The 13,544-nt window shown below is 54.4% G+C and overlaps 3 protein-coding genes across 3 annotated transcripts; 1 reads left to right on the top strand and 2 right to left on the bottom strand.

The window, feature by feature from the left end:
- Positions 1–264: 264 nt before the first annotated feature.
- Positions 265–1,511, bottom strand: ISF_05701 (hypothetical protein; the record flags this gene model as incomplete). The annotated part of the gene is made up of 3 exons (XM_018849306.1): positions 265–1,086; positions 1,173–1,358; positions 1,446–1,511. 3 exons carry the CDS (start codon positions 1,509–1,511, stop codon positions 265–267), a joined length of 1,074 nt encoding a protein of 357 aa, XP_018703333.1.
- Positions 1,512–2,153: 642 nt separating this feature from the next.
- ISF_05700 (Ribonuclease P/MRP, subunit POP7) lies at positions 2,154–2,808 on the top strand (the record flags this gene model as incomplete). Its single annotated transcript, XM_018849305.1, has 2 exons — positions 2,154–2,238; positions 2,309–2,808. 2 exons carry the CDS (start codon positions 2,154–2,156, stop codon positions 2,806–2,808), a joined length of 585 nt encoding a protein of 194 aa, XP_018703332.1.
- A 904-nt stretch (positions 2,809–3,712) lies between these two features.
- ISF_05699 (Outer membrane protein, beta-barrel) lies at positions 3,713–4,832 on the bottom strand (the record flags this gene model as incomplete). The annotated part of the gene is made up of 5 exons (XM_018849304.1): positions 3,713–3,731; positions 3,793–4,005; positions 4,079–4,176; positions 4,242–4,464; positions 4,531–4,832. The coding sequence occupies 5 exons, from the start codon at positions 4,830–4,832 to the stop codon at positions 3,713–3,715; spliced, it is 855 nt and encodes a 284-aa protein (XP_018703331.1).
- Positions 4,833–13,544: the final 8,712 nt, after the last annotated feature.

Genomic DNA, 13,544 nt, shown 5'->3' with positions numbered 1-13,544 from the left:
ATCGTGAGTGTTCCCTTGTTAAAGAATCAAATCAACTGTTCTTCTACCGGGGAGCTACGACTGGGCTGGAGACGGGATGTGATGCGTTTGGTCATGTTTTCGTATTGGTTTTTGGTGAGGGAGAACCTGTATAACAGCAATTTCACACATCTTTCATTAGCACCACTGGATTCAATAGCATATGCACGTTATAGAAGCCCCATTGTATGGCTAAATGTGATTATTGCATGTATTATCTGATATTTGATTATTATTGCTATGTACCTAATCTTGTGGGAAGCTACTGAGCACGGCAGCTAGATTTCGGCGTGTCTGTCCCAGAAGATGGCTGAGGTAGCCAAGTTTGGAGAAGAGGGAAATTAGCGAAGGGTCAGCACTGACTATGCGGACCTTTTCTCGAACGTGCACCTCTTCGGCAGCTGCCTTGCCTGTTTCAGCACGTTTTCCAGACAAGACGGGGCCACTGCCGCCCTTTTTATGACCAAGTGTCGAGCCATCGCCAGACGCATTGTAGTTGAACACGGTGTCCATCTCATCGTGCTCGAGGCGCCGCATTGTGCCGATGGCGAGGCCCAGCTTGACGCCGAAGTGGACCGGCGCGTTAGCGGGCTCAAGCACGCGGAGCCATAGTACGACGCAGCTCTCCTGTATGCCGATGTGGAAGCTGATGGGGTTGCCGGCGTTTGTACTACCGCCGCCGCCGCCGGCGGTTGCTAGACCGGCTGCGAATGCACCGACGACGCCGCCGGCCGAGCCCGAGCCAGGGTTGGTGGTTGTGGTGGTCGTCGCCGCGTCAGTAAAGTGCTGCGTGGGGCAGGAGCTCGTCTGCCAGGTCGGATCGGACTCGGTGAGGGGGCGGCCCTTGAGGAGCGCTGCGGCCTGGTCGAGCGACTCAGCGAGGAGGGTGAGCGAGGAGGCGAGGGTCGCGGCGTCGGGGGCAGGTCGCTGGCTGAGGGTGACGTCGAGCAGGCTGACGGCCTGGGTGAGGTGCGTGTAGAGCAGCTCGAGGGCTGGGATGTAGATGGGCTGGTGGGGGTCGATGGTGAGGGAGGTGGTCGATGTGGTACGGAGTTGGAGGTTCAATGTCTGTGCAGCACAGAGTAAGCGGATGCGCGGGAGCGGTGGTGACAAAAAGTTGCAGCTTGCTGCTGCCTTGCTCCTTGAAGACTTACGCCTTTGACGAGGCGGGTGCCCACGCGGGTGATTGTGCCCTTGACTCTCTCGTTGCGCGGGGTGCTCATGACGAGCGTGCTGCCTGGGTCGACAGGCGCGAGCAGCGCATAGCAGTCCTCGAGGCCGTGCTTGAGGTCGCGGCAGACGTCCAGGCTCTCGGTCGTTATCCAGGCGAGCTCATTTTTCTGCCTTCGGATTAGCATGTTCTCGGATACTAATGATTCCAGTAAAAACAAAGGTAGATTGGCGAACCGAATCGCGGACAAACTTACCAAGACCTCTGCTTCTTTAAGCTTCAGCTCCTCGGGGGAGATAGGTGGCCAGATGGCCAAGGACATGGTGTTTGCAATGAGGCGGCGTGGAAGGTAAACCAGAGCGGACTAAGGAGTCGGCTGCAGAGCAGCGCAGGCAGCCATTTCCCTGCCTGTTCAGATGGCGTTTCTGGAGCAGGCAGACGAGGAAAGGTAGTTGGTGATGGGAGATGGAAGCTTGCCAACCATTGTCGTTGGAAGGTGGGGCAGGTGACGTGACGTGGGGGCAAGTTGGAGGAAAGAGCACCAAGACTGTGCGTTAAAGCAGAGGGGAAATATTTTTCTAAACTTAAAATTGGCACGATCAATCCGCTTACCGATGACCCTTTAGTACAGAAAAAATAACAATTATTTCGATCCATTGTGCGCACATGTGTTCCAAGTCCCTTGGCCACTGTTTTACAGCGCGCAAGTACCCGCGTACTGTGGATCCCAGCACTTAAACTTTTGATTTGAAGGTCGCCAAAGCCGCTCTCTGACTGCAAACTGGCAGACACTTCCGTCGTGACAAAAGTTTTTCCCCTGCGACTCACATTCTCATTAAAACTAGATTGTTGGAAAGCCTCTTCAATAGGCCATCAGAATCGCTTTATCTGCTTGGCTTACACAGCTGCCTGGATTTGCAACGAGATAGGCCTCTAAGTTGCAGCCTACGCAGATCAGGCCGTCATGCCTGGCAGCCACGAGAAGCCCGTGACTGGGCGACAAAGGAGGACCGTCGGGTCTGCTACAAAGCTGGCTCCCATTCCCAAAGGTATTCTATTTCGAGGCTTTCCGGGACTCACATCTCTTCCACGAAACCGCCCACTGACGCCCCTTCCCAGGTTCCACGCTGCGCAAGCGGCCACTCATCCGACGGCCCGCGCCGGCGTCGTCCAAGAATCGCATCATCTACGTATCCTCGAGCACTCCCTTCATGTCCGCCGTCAAGCGCGTGCGCAAGCAGCTGGAGCGGTCCCTCCGGGCAGGCGGGAGCTCGCAGGCCGCGCGCAAGAACGCGTCGCTGCACGCGCGCATCGAGGGCCTGAAGCGCGACGTGGAGAGGGGCGGCGGCGGGGGCGACGAGGCGGGCGGCGGCGGGGGCGCGACCGTGACGCTCATGGGGACCGGGAAGGCGGTCGAGAAGACGCTCTCCCTGGCGAGCTGGTTCGAGCAACAGCCCGACTGCGCGGTGGCGGTCCGGACCAGGACGGTGGCGACGGTGGACGACCTCACGGCGGACGGAGGAGGAGGGCCGGAGGCGGCGACGGTGGAGCAGGGTGAGGAGGACGAGACCCGCCTCCGACGGTTGAGTTGCCTAGAGGTCATCGTGAGCTTGAAGTGAAAGACGCGACACAGTGCAGGGGATGGTGCTGAGGCGGTGCCATTCCACCACAGGGGCAAAGAAAGGCGGAGGGGTGGTGGCACAAAAAGACACGGCAGATTTCACCGGTTCATCTAGGTTGGGTCCTAGCATCTCCCGTGAGAAATGCCCCCCTTCGCTTTTCAAGCAGCGGACTTGCGAAATGAGGCCGCGGAAGCCATGCTTGGCGGAATGCGGAATTCTCGGAGCCTACGGGTGGTGGCGTGTCCAAAGTTGCTCGAAATACCAACGAACCCGCCCCCCCCCCACCACCGCAACCGTAACCACCGAAAGTTGCTGTTGCGATTCTTGCTTGGACCTCGAGAAATCTATTCCGGGCCCCAGGGTCTTGCGTCCGATGTCTACGTCTGATATTCGCAGGAGCGGGTCGTGATTTCGATGCATCATGCAGATAGTTATTGGATCCCCACCAGAATCAGGCGCGGAAGCAGAAGCAGATGCAGGAAGCAAAAAAGACAAGAATCACATAAAGACGCACAACGATGGGTAATTTTCATTTGCCGTGCTATTGCCGGCGTTATTTCTACATGGTATCGCTGATAAGAACAAGACGTATGGGTTTTAGAAACAAAGCAACATGCCAGAAAATAATTCAGAGACTTCGGACCCATTCTTGTTGTCCGTAGAGCCTTGCCAGAGCGCCAATATGCAAATGTAGCCATGTGTCCAGAAAGTAAAAGCAAACTCCGAGTCCATGAAACAGCATTACAGAATACCATGAAAATGTAAATGGTGGCGAGAAGTGGAAAAAAAAATCAAATCGTCGAGAGACTAGGGAGGTGTCTCTCGAGATACCAAAACGCCGGGTGGTGATGAGGCCGGAAAAAGAGAGGAAATTTGGCATGAATGAGTGAGAGTGAGACGTTTACGTGACACGGAAAGCACTGTGAAATAGTTAGCCGGGGGTGCTCGGGAATATCTTGCGAGGCCGAGACTTGTACGCACTCAATAATGAGCTGATCGCCTTTCCATACGCCGCTGGCGACCCAGAGACCGCAGTTGACGAGCTCGGCGTAGCGCTTGTCTGCGGCCTTGACGGTGCAGAACATGCGGAAGCTGTACTGGCGCGGGTCAATGTCCTTGGCCTTGCGAGGGCTCAAGAGGACGTCGAGGACGTTGCAAGGGCCGGAGAGGGAGCCGCGGGTACGCATCTCGAAACTGTGGGAGGTGGCGGGTTAGCGATGGAACAGGCAGAGGCCCAAAAGGTCCGCGTAACTAGGAGAGTACCTACACAGCAGGGGCTGCTTCGTCGGTCTGGAGGACAAAGGCGCCTTCGACGATGCGGATCGGGCGGAAGCCACGGGCTTGGCCCAGGTCATATCCACCAGCCTGTTGTACGAGATTTCGGGTTAGTCGGCAGGTAATAGCGGGAACGGGCAATCATGACGACGTACCAAGACGCGGCCGTTGCCAAAGGTTCCGGACCAGGAGCCGCTGGTGACGGTGATGATCTCCTTGTGGACCCTGCTCTCGGAGCGCGACAGCTCGGGGTTGAGGGCGACGGCGATGCGAAAGTCAAACTCGAGGGCGGGCATCGGGAAGAGCAGGTCGGGGCAGGGAAAGTGGTCGAGGGAGCGCTTGGCGAGCTCCTCGATGCTGCGCGACGTGGGACAGAGGCTGTCGGGGGGGTGTTAGCGAACCGTGACATATCAGTGGTATGTGCATGGCACGACTTCAACATACCCCGCAAGTCGAGGATCCAGCTCGGCGTCTTCGATTTTACGCTTTTTCTGGCAGTGCTGTGATGACGGCGATGTCATCGACTGTGATGATGCAGATGCAACGGCGGCAGCGACGGAGGAGGGTAGACAGGCGGCGCTGCTGGCGTCCCAGCACCCTCCGAATGTGAAGCCGCCGGCGTCCTCGCCTTGCCGGCTGGTGCCGTCGTTTCCGGAACTGGTTATGGGCGTAGGAGCATCGGTGCCCTGGGAGTTTGTCGGCACCGAGGAGGCGTCTGTGTCGGTGGCCATGACGGCGGTGGCCATGGCGGGTTGTCGCTCTGTGGTGATGTTATGTGTGTTGTTGCAGATAGAAGAAGGCGAAGGAAGAGATGGAAATGTGAAGCGTCGATGAAGTGAAGAAGAAGGAGCCCGACACCAGGATTGTCCAAAAAATACAAATTTAAATTTGTCGGAAAAAACTGTATACAAAGGTGTGTCACCTTCTTTCAGGTCTGGGTGGGCGGCCGAAGCGGAAAGTGGGCTGTATAAGTAGGCTGAACACGGTATCGCCACTGGCTTTGGTTGCTAGTCGACGATGGCGATGGATGGACCTCTATGTTGAGGATGGCGAATGTCGTCGTCTCGGGATGCTATCTCGGCCGATGCAGTGGATGAAGAGATGGAGATGTATGTTGGGCTTCGTGGCTGCTGTGCAGGGCACAAGGTCGGAGCTGAAAGGAGAAAGAGGAGGGGGAAGAAAGGTAGTGTGAGGCTTTGGTGGTTTGCGGCTGGCCCGTCATGCGGCGGGCATCAGGGCGCTTTTGTGTAAAACGAATAGCAAAGAGGTAAAGCGGAGCCTCTTTCAGTTCCCGTTTTCTGGCCAGGCTTGCTTTTCTAGTTATTCCTTCCAGCTGGGAGGGAGGGGGGTGTGAGGTCGTTGCCACCTCTTGGGGAAGAAGGGGGGGTTTGCGGCTGGCTGGGTGTGTCAAGAGAGGGCGAGAGGGCGAGAGGGCGAGAGCGAGCGGAACCGTGATGAGGAGAGGGGGACAGGCAGTGAGAGGGTGATGAGAGTGATGAATGCTGAGTGAGTGTGTATGCTGGGCCCTTTGCTGGTCCTGGGGTCAAAATGGGCTGGGCGGACTTCGGGGGTGTCAAAGCCGGCGAGGCCGCTGGAGCGAGAACTGGGCCTGTTTTGCGCTCTTGTCAGGCCAGTTCTTGGCTCTTCCCTCTCAGTGAGCTAACGTTAGGCGTTAGGTAGCCCGTAGCTTAACAGGGGAAGGGAGCTAGGCGTTAACGACCACCAGGCTCGCGGTCAACGAGTCGAAACTCCACTGCCAGAAGGCTAGGCAAAGACGAAGGCGAGGCAGGGGGGAGGGCGTGAGGTCGAGTCCGTTAGTTCTCCGAGGGGGGCGTGTTAGGGCGATGACGATTGGTATCAAGGAGAAGCAGACGGAGGGGGGGTGTATGCTTGTTTGCTGCTTGTCTGCAGGATGGGAAATAATCAGCCCGACAAAGGGAACCACACCGAGAGCCCGTCTGAGCTGTGCGTATGTAGATAAATCCTGACTTATACCAATGTGCTTGTAGGTATTTCAGATTGACTTTCCCGGGAATCCGGATTGTTCAGAGGGGCCGCGAAATGCGTAATGTCGCGGCAAGATGAAGGAATGGAAATGGATACGCTTGTAATGTGATTGGAAGGAAGCGAGTCAGTTTTCAATATGACAAGTCAAAGGACGTCAAGGCCAGAGTTGAAAAGCAGGGCTTTTTGTATTGTACAACTTGCTCTCTTCCTTGCATTTACCGCATTGTTAGCAGTTCCGTTGTTTTCCTAGTGGTTGGGCGATTGGGGTGACTTGTGGACTGATGTCTCGTAGAGTGGTGAGATTTACAACTTAGTCTTGTCAACTCCCCGCAAACTCGGACGAGACAAGTAATGATGGCGTCTGGCTTGATGGAAAGTGCGAGCGATGAAGGAGAGCAAGATGGCAAGCAAGGAAGGGATGATGTGCTACAGGGTATACCTCTTGCTGCAATAGCATCACCAGGAGCAAAAGTATGCAGCAAAGTTGCAGCAGGGAGGCAAGGCAGACGAAGCACAGATGGGGGGGGTGCAAGACACGAACAATATCCGGCCTCGATCTCCGAAACCGATGTTGAGAGGAAAAAAGGGCCTCGGAGATTCAGCCAGCCATCGTCTTTCCTTTTCGTTTGATATACGGATACTCTGGTGCAAGTCTGACACGGCAAAAAAGGCGACTTCCGGAGCGGGTGTCAGTCATTCCCTGGTGGCGTGTTACTATGGATAGATTCGGAAAGACTCCAGACTCCAGACGAGTTTTTCTTTCCTCTTCACTACGAATTATTCACGGCCAAGACAAGAAAATCTCCCGCTTCCGAAACTTTCATCTTCATCACGAACGCAAACGATTCAACTCGAAGCCATGGGACCATTTCGACGCCCCCGAGTCGGCCGTCCCTCATCTGCTGATTATTGTTAGGCGAGTTTGCGCCAAGCAATATAAGACGGCGAGTTGTGGAACGATGGGCTGGGCGCGCGTGCTGAGGCGGGCTGTTCGCTCATCGCAAGGTTTACCAGCAAAGTTGCCAGGACATCGGGCAGGTCAGACAAAGATGTCTCCGCATGATCCCACAACTTGCTATTAGTAAAGGTCAATGCCAGATCTGAATTGAAGGAGATGTGTGAGATTGAAGGGCAGTTGACCTGCTTGTCGTACCACTAACTAGTTAGAGGCCACACGAGCCCTGAAACGAGTTCAGCCAGCCCTCTTTCCAGCTTCCCTTTCTCTACTACTTGGGCAGGCTACGCCGCTTCTTATTAGCGTTGGTCTTGAAGCCTCCTGGTCCTCTCGGTTGAAGTTGTTATTGGGTGTCTCTGGATCCGAAAACTCCGGACGGCCGGGCTGAGACCCTGAGACTAGTTAACTTCGGTTTTACGGCCTTGTCGTTGGTTGTCGACGGGGCCTTGCTTCTAATCATCACGGCGTTTCGGCTTTGTCTTGCTTGGTCACGGCTGAGGAATCCAAATTTTGGAACTAACTATCAGGCAAGACGGTCGTCAGTGGTACTTGACGGGAGATGGATTTGCCAGATTGGGCTTTCAAATCAGCCCCCGAGCCGGCAAAGTGCAATCAATTTGTCTGCAGCTTCTGACCGCAAGTAAGTGTAGTACTAGTTACCTCCCTAAATACCTCCAGCGCATATCCATACTGTTTGCCTTCTCCGCACCGTCTCGGAGAAGCGAGCATGTATGATGATTATCTTGCATGGTGGCTTATTATTCTCTTTGCTATTACTTTTTTAGAATGAGATGGCCCTCCCCAACTTTACAGTGACATCCTGACCACTTCTTTTTACCCATCACCGGCCTATACTTTTCCAATCATCCTATCAGTGCTTACTGTTTCGGAGGACCTATCCGTAGGGCCCCCTACTAGCCTGACTTTTGCCGCGTCAGGCAGGCCTAGAGGCGAAGTCCAAGTAGTGCACAACCAGTTACGGTTGGCCGTCATCTCCTAGAAGCATGCCAGTAATTACTGCCAGACTGTGACAGGGCCTACGGACAAGCGACAGAGGGCGGGTCGGACGACAAAAACCTCTGCCTGACCAATTGCTCGCACTTCCGACACCCTGGTCAGCGGGTATGAGGGTATGCGGGTAAATGGACTGCTAGATTGTCACAGTCTTTTTGAGCAAGCAATTACACAAAGGAACGACCTTGCTGACTCAACCGTTGATAGAGTTCGGCCGACAAATAGGGCCGCGTCACAGGCACCTCGGAGCTGAGAACGCGGCCCAACAAAAAAAAAAAAAAAAAAAAAAAAAAAAGGCAAGGCCCCTGGAGTGAAGCAGGGCACCGGCTGGTTAACGTTAGTGGTCAGTGGCCATGTACGCATACGTAGGTAATCTGGTGGTCACTGAAGCAGAGAAAGCATGACACGCATCATGTCCCCTTGTCTTGGCACTGACTCAAACTGCGTCTAGTTATAACCTACCTGCCCTGATTTCTACGGAATATACTTATACTGCGCTCGAATGTGCATCCGTCATCCTTTGTTAAAATCATGTCCGCAACTCCGAGGGTGACACGGCAGCGATGAACGCCACAACACTGCGAGATGTCCGGCTCCGTGGGTGGCATTCATTCGGAGGAGGCTTCGGCCCCGAAGCAGCCACGAGTTGGAAGCTGGTAAATGCCCGCGGTTCTTTTCAAAGGAACAAAACTTCCACCTGTGTGTACGATTACTGTCCGACACTGTTCAGCCATGTCCTCTGACGCGCGCCTGCCTGTTTCCAAGCCGGAAAAATTCCGCTGCACTGCCAGCTTATTGACCGTACGAGCATTACGAATTTACGAACGAGGAAAGAATTAGGTTAGGGCCGTCCGTCCATCCCTTGGGGGGTGTCCGCTGGCTTCACCGTTGGTAGCGTCACAGGGCCAGTAAGGTTGACGGAGATACTGCTCAACTCAGGTTGGTTCCAACCCTGACTGCTGCCAGTGTCCAAGCAATGACAGGGCCGTCATTACAAGGCATAACGAGCCTTGTAAAACAGTGTACAAATAGGGCCTGGTTCGACACCACCACCTCGGGGGGTGGCGTCTTCTAGGCTCCTTGGCCAATGTAACCCTCGATCAGCCCCAGCGACGGGCCAGAATCTACTACCGCATGTCCGGCGGTCCTTCTTGGTGGTTCCTACTGAAGCTTGAACCCTCTGTACGCAGTTGCTTGTGCAGCAAACTTGCAACCTGTTCATACTCACCAATATCACTCCTCGACTGAGAACATACAATGGAGGAAATGACCCGGGCCTTTATTGCATAACCCCCCAACCAACTAACTACTCTTCAGCCGCTCCTCTCTCCCCCATGCTCCCGTTGATTTGAGTGGCTGCTGGCCCGCACATCCAGATGCAGCTCGCCTTTTCAGCTCCTCCCAGCTGGGAAGCTGCAAAACAAAGCCCTCCCCCCCAGCCAGCGGCTTGTCTGTGGTTTGCCTGTCCTTATTATTCTGACAACTTGCTGCGGGCCCGAGGCTGCGATACGGATCTAATCCTTGCCTCTTTTGGAGAGACAAGCGGGATGGCCAATCTCCTCAGTTCCCGGCCTCTCCCCGCCTTCCCCCCGCGACAAGGCCATGGGCCCTTTCATATGTCGAGGAAGCTCAAACCACGCGATTTTGTCGACAAGATACCACATGCCCTTCCCCCCTGTCTCCCCTCTCAAGAAGCGGGCTGTGCATGCAGATGCAAGCCCCCGGACATGCCTCTCCTCTTCTCTTCTCCCTCTTTTGGGCCCGTTGTTGGGAATAATCTGCGCCATTCTTCTTCCCGCCCGCCAAGCTGCGGGTAATCTATCTCGTGATTTTACTGGACCGTTGGACGATGCACTGCACGTAGGATTGATTCCCTCTCTTTCACTCTTTTTTTTTTTTTTTAATTAATTGTATTGCTACGATTCTCGTTTCTTGCATCCATCTACGAAAACGCCCGCATGTGTCTCTCTCCCAAACAACGTTTTCCTTTCACCTTGCTTTGCCCGGTTTACGAGGCTGAAGTCCACACATCATGCAGACGGATAACACGCCCCCGGTTTCTCTATGGGGGCTAAATCTGTACATTGAGCCCCTGCATCACAAGCAACTTCATGTATCCGTATACGTCGGCTTGCTTTTTTGTGACCCGTGTCCGAAATCGCGCCCCTTTTGGTCTTAATCTCACGGCTACTACCGGGCGACCGAGTCTCGAAGGCTTGCTTGCCATCCGTTTTAGTGCTCATCATCAAGCCGTGTCTGCTCACGGCGGCGGCGCCCCCGCCCCCCGTTGTCGATTGCCGCCTGCCGCTTGCGCCGCGTGATGGAATCGACGGAAAATATACCCGAATGCATGGCGACAAGGCAGAAAATCGAAAGTCCGCTTCTCTTGGCGAGTTGCCCAATTTCGGGGGATGCATGTGAGGTGTAAGCCGGTTAATGCATTGAGGGAGTGGCACAACCCCCCTCTCCCGAGTTTGTCCAACCATGGTTTTCAGCTGCATGGTTTGGTCTCAGGATTTTTGTTTCGTAGCAAGTCTTGGCTACGGCGGGTTTCCTATGGATTCCTGCAATGGCCCAGATTTCGTACATGCCGCATGCTGCACGGTGAGCAACCCGCAGCACAACGTCGTGGCATATACAGATGACGGCACGTGTCTCTGCAGTCTTCCACAGCCATTTGGCGGTGACGAGGATGATTGTATTTTTTAAGAGTTTTCAAGAACTTAATCTGGTCTCTCCATCCAGTCCTCTGCCTACGTATGGTCTGGACCTTTCGACTTGGTGGCGTCCATCTGGCTCGGAGCGGAATTTGCTTCGCAGGTCTGGGTAGATTACCAGTACATTACCTTGAGCCGAGCCGGCCCATGCCTCCATCGGTCCACCCTCCATCGTCCTTCGACGGGAAAGGAAGCTTCTCTGATTACCTCCCGAGATCCTAGTCTCGGCCAATATCGGAAGGTCGAGTGCGTAATAAGGTGACGAGGTAATCGCTGAGCGATCGGGGTTTGCTCACCGGGGTGAGATATTACTAGGAGGTTTTGTCGCACTTGTGCCGATGAGGAGGGTGCTTTGCGTGAATAACGCTAGGTCAACAAGTTTGCCGTCGTATTAGTAGGTAATGATGAGGTTCTAGCAAAGATCAATGTGTCTATGTGAGCCCAGACTGCCAGAAGAGCCGTCGACCCCTGGTGCAGCGAAACTGGAGCCGGTGCCGCTGACGGTGAGGGTGAGTGAGATGGCCGGTGAGCATCACTAAGATCGCGGCGATACTAGAGCAACAGATTCTAGGCAGCAGTAAGAAATCAAGGGATCGCTAACTTGGCTTTCCCCGGTGAGCCTAGAGGCCGGTAGAGATGGTGCGTCAGGCGGCAACTCTAACTCGATGGAGGCGAAGCAATTACACCGAGACAACAGCGGCCGATCAAGTGTCACGGCATGTGCGAAATCCGGAGCTAGCTGTATGTTTATGTTGAATAATTTCTCTTTTCCAACTCCTTGTTGCTCCGTAGAGACATGGCTGTTCGTTCGCCTGTCGACGCGGCCTGAATTTGGCTGTTCGGGTCTCGCGCCATCGAGATCCGGTTTTTATGACGCCTCATTACCGAGGCTGTTAGTCAACTTGGTCCAAAGTTCCCACAGTCGACGTGTTTTGCTTTTCTCCCCTTGAATTTCCCTAATACGAGCGAGCGGTCGAAGCGAGCAAAACTAGCGCATCAAGTCCGTCGTCGTCAGTTCGGCTGGTCGAGCCGAAGGAACGAGCAGTGAGCCAGTGTGGGTTGATGATCGATGCAGGGAACCAGGGACATTGACGAGCAGGGGCGGGAGAGGTCCGGGGCCAATGCGATGCGGCGGCATTTGCGAGAAGAAATTTGCTGAATAGGGTGTGGCTCTACGAGACGAACGAAGATGATGGGGAAAAAATATCAATAAGAACAAAGTAGGTAGGGCTTTGGATCTACGCTTAGAGGGCCTTGTTGCAGAACTGTTGACCAAAACAGGCAACTTGTCGGCCGAGAGATTTGCCCGCTGCGTGTAAGCAGGTGAGTGAGACTCCTAACCCTTGTAAGTTGCTGGGAAAGATGACGGGGAAATAGAGGTGAAGAAAAAGACAGACGAGTGAAAATGGCACAGATCTCACCGGGGTTGCGGTTCAGTCTCGATTACCATGAAATTCTACATACAGTACAGACATAGTACCTGGCCCCAAGTACATAGGTCTGTTGGTTACGTCTACCATGATGAGGGAGGGGGTGCGCGTACATACTGTAGATGCATTGTTAGATGGTGGTAATCGAGTAGCAAGATCGGGAGCCCAGATCCATTGTTTACAAGACGGAAAAAAATTGAAATTTTCTGGCAAAATTCGGCCGGATGCTACATTGCCAAATCAGAATAACTGGAGAACTTCGTTTACTTGATTCCGAATAGGCCAGGGTAGATGCAACGTCGCGTTGTTCACTCGCCCCGTTGGTTCCTATGCATATTGCGTAGCCTTAGCCTTACAGGCCTGTAATTCTCCCCGAAGCCCCTATAGCGCATCATTCTTCAGGCCCTTCAGCGCTGGGTTCCGCTTGACTCAGTCCATTTCGTCTCCCCTGTACCTTTACCTGGTACCTGTAGGGCTGGTGGAGATGCGCTAAAACCACTGCCGCCATCCAGTCTCCATGTAAGACCTTCAGCACTGCAAGATCTGTTCCTTCTTTCCAACACAACACTTCCTCTACAAACGCCGTCATCACCAACATCATCATCATCATCATCATTATCATCATCCTCATCGTCACCATCCTCATCAGTATCGTCGTGCATGTGTATCTTTCCGTCTCCGCACGTCTCCTCCGTTCTCCTCTTCAGCAACCACCTTGCGAAGCCCATTGTCAACCTCCTCGATACACACCCCCCTCGACCCTCACCTCATCTGTCCGCTCTATCGGTCCGGTCATTTTGGTTCCACGCAACAGCCACCATCATCACCAGCAAGATAAGATGCCCTCTAACTGCCCTCTACATACGAACGCATCGACACGGGGTTCACACTACTCTACCCACCCTCGATCGCGCAGACGTCTACGACCTTAGATGCCCGTCCTTCTTAGTGTAGCCGCGTTGCCAGACCCCTTCACCGAGCAAGGTCAAGAAGCAAAGCAAACCAACAAGACTATTGCCATTCGTCACGTCCGTCAGCAGCATGGATGCCCAGTCGTCAGCCGTTTCCCCATCTGAGCCACATTGGTGCGTGCTTCCCGCCTGAGATTCGGGTTTGGGACCGCCGACCTCCATCCCCAATGTCACATTGCCCAGCAAATGCCAGTCCATCGACAGATCCCGTCGCACAAACAAGCCCCAAATTGGCAACAGAGGCCAGCTCTCGTCGCCGATCCCGACCGTTCAAGGGTCCAACCATCAGCCTCATCATCTCATCACCGCCATTCTCCGCCGCTCTTCGCTCATCATCTGGCGTCTACCCTGGCACTTCTCGCCC

Source organism: Cordyceps fumosorosea, assembly GCF_001636725.1.
Source record: "Cordyceps fumosorosea ARSEF 2679 chromosome Unknown scaffold_14, whole genome shotgun sequence".
Taxonomy (NCBI): Eukaryota; Fungi; Ascomycota; class Sordariomycetes; order Hypocreales; family Cordycipitaceae; genus Cordyceps; species Cordyceps fumosorosea.
Note: the sequence above shows the minus strand (reverse complement) of the source record. Positions and strands in the feature narration are given on the sequence as shown.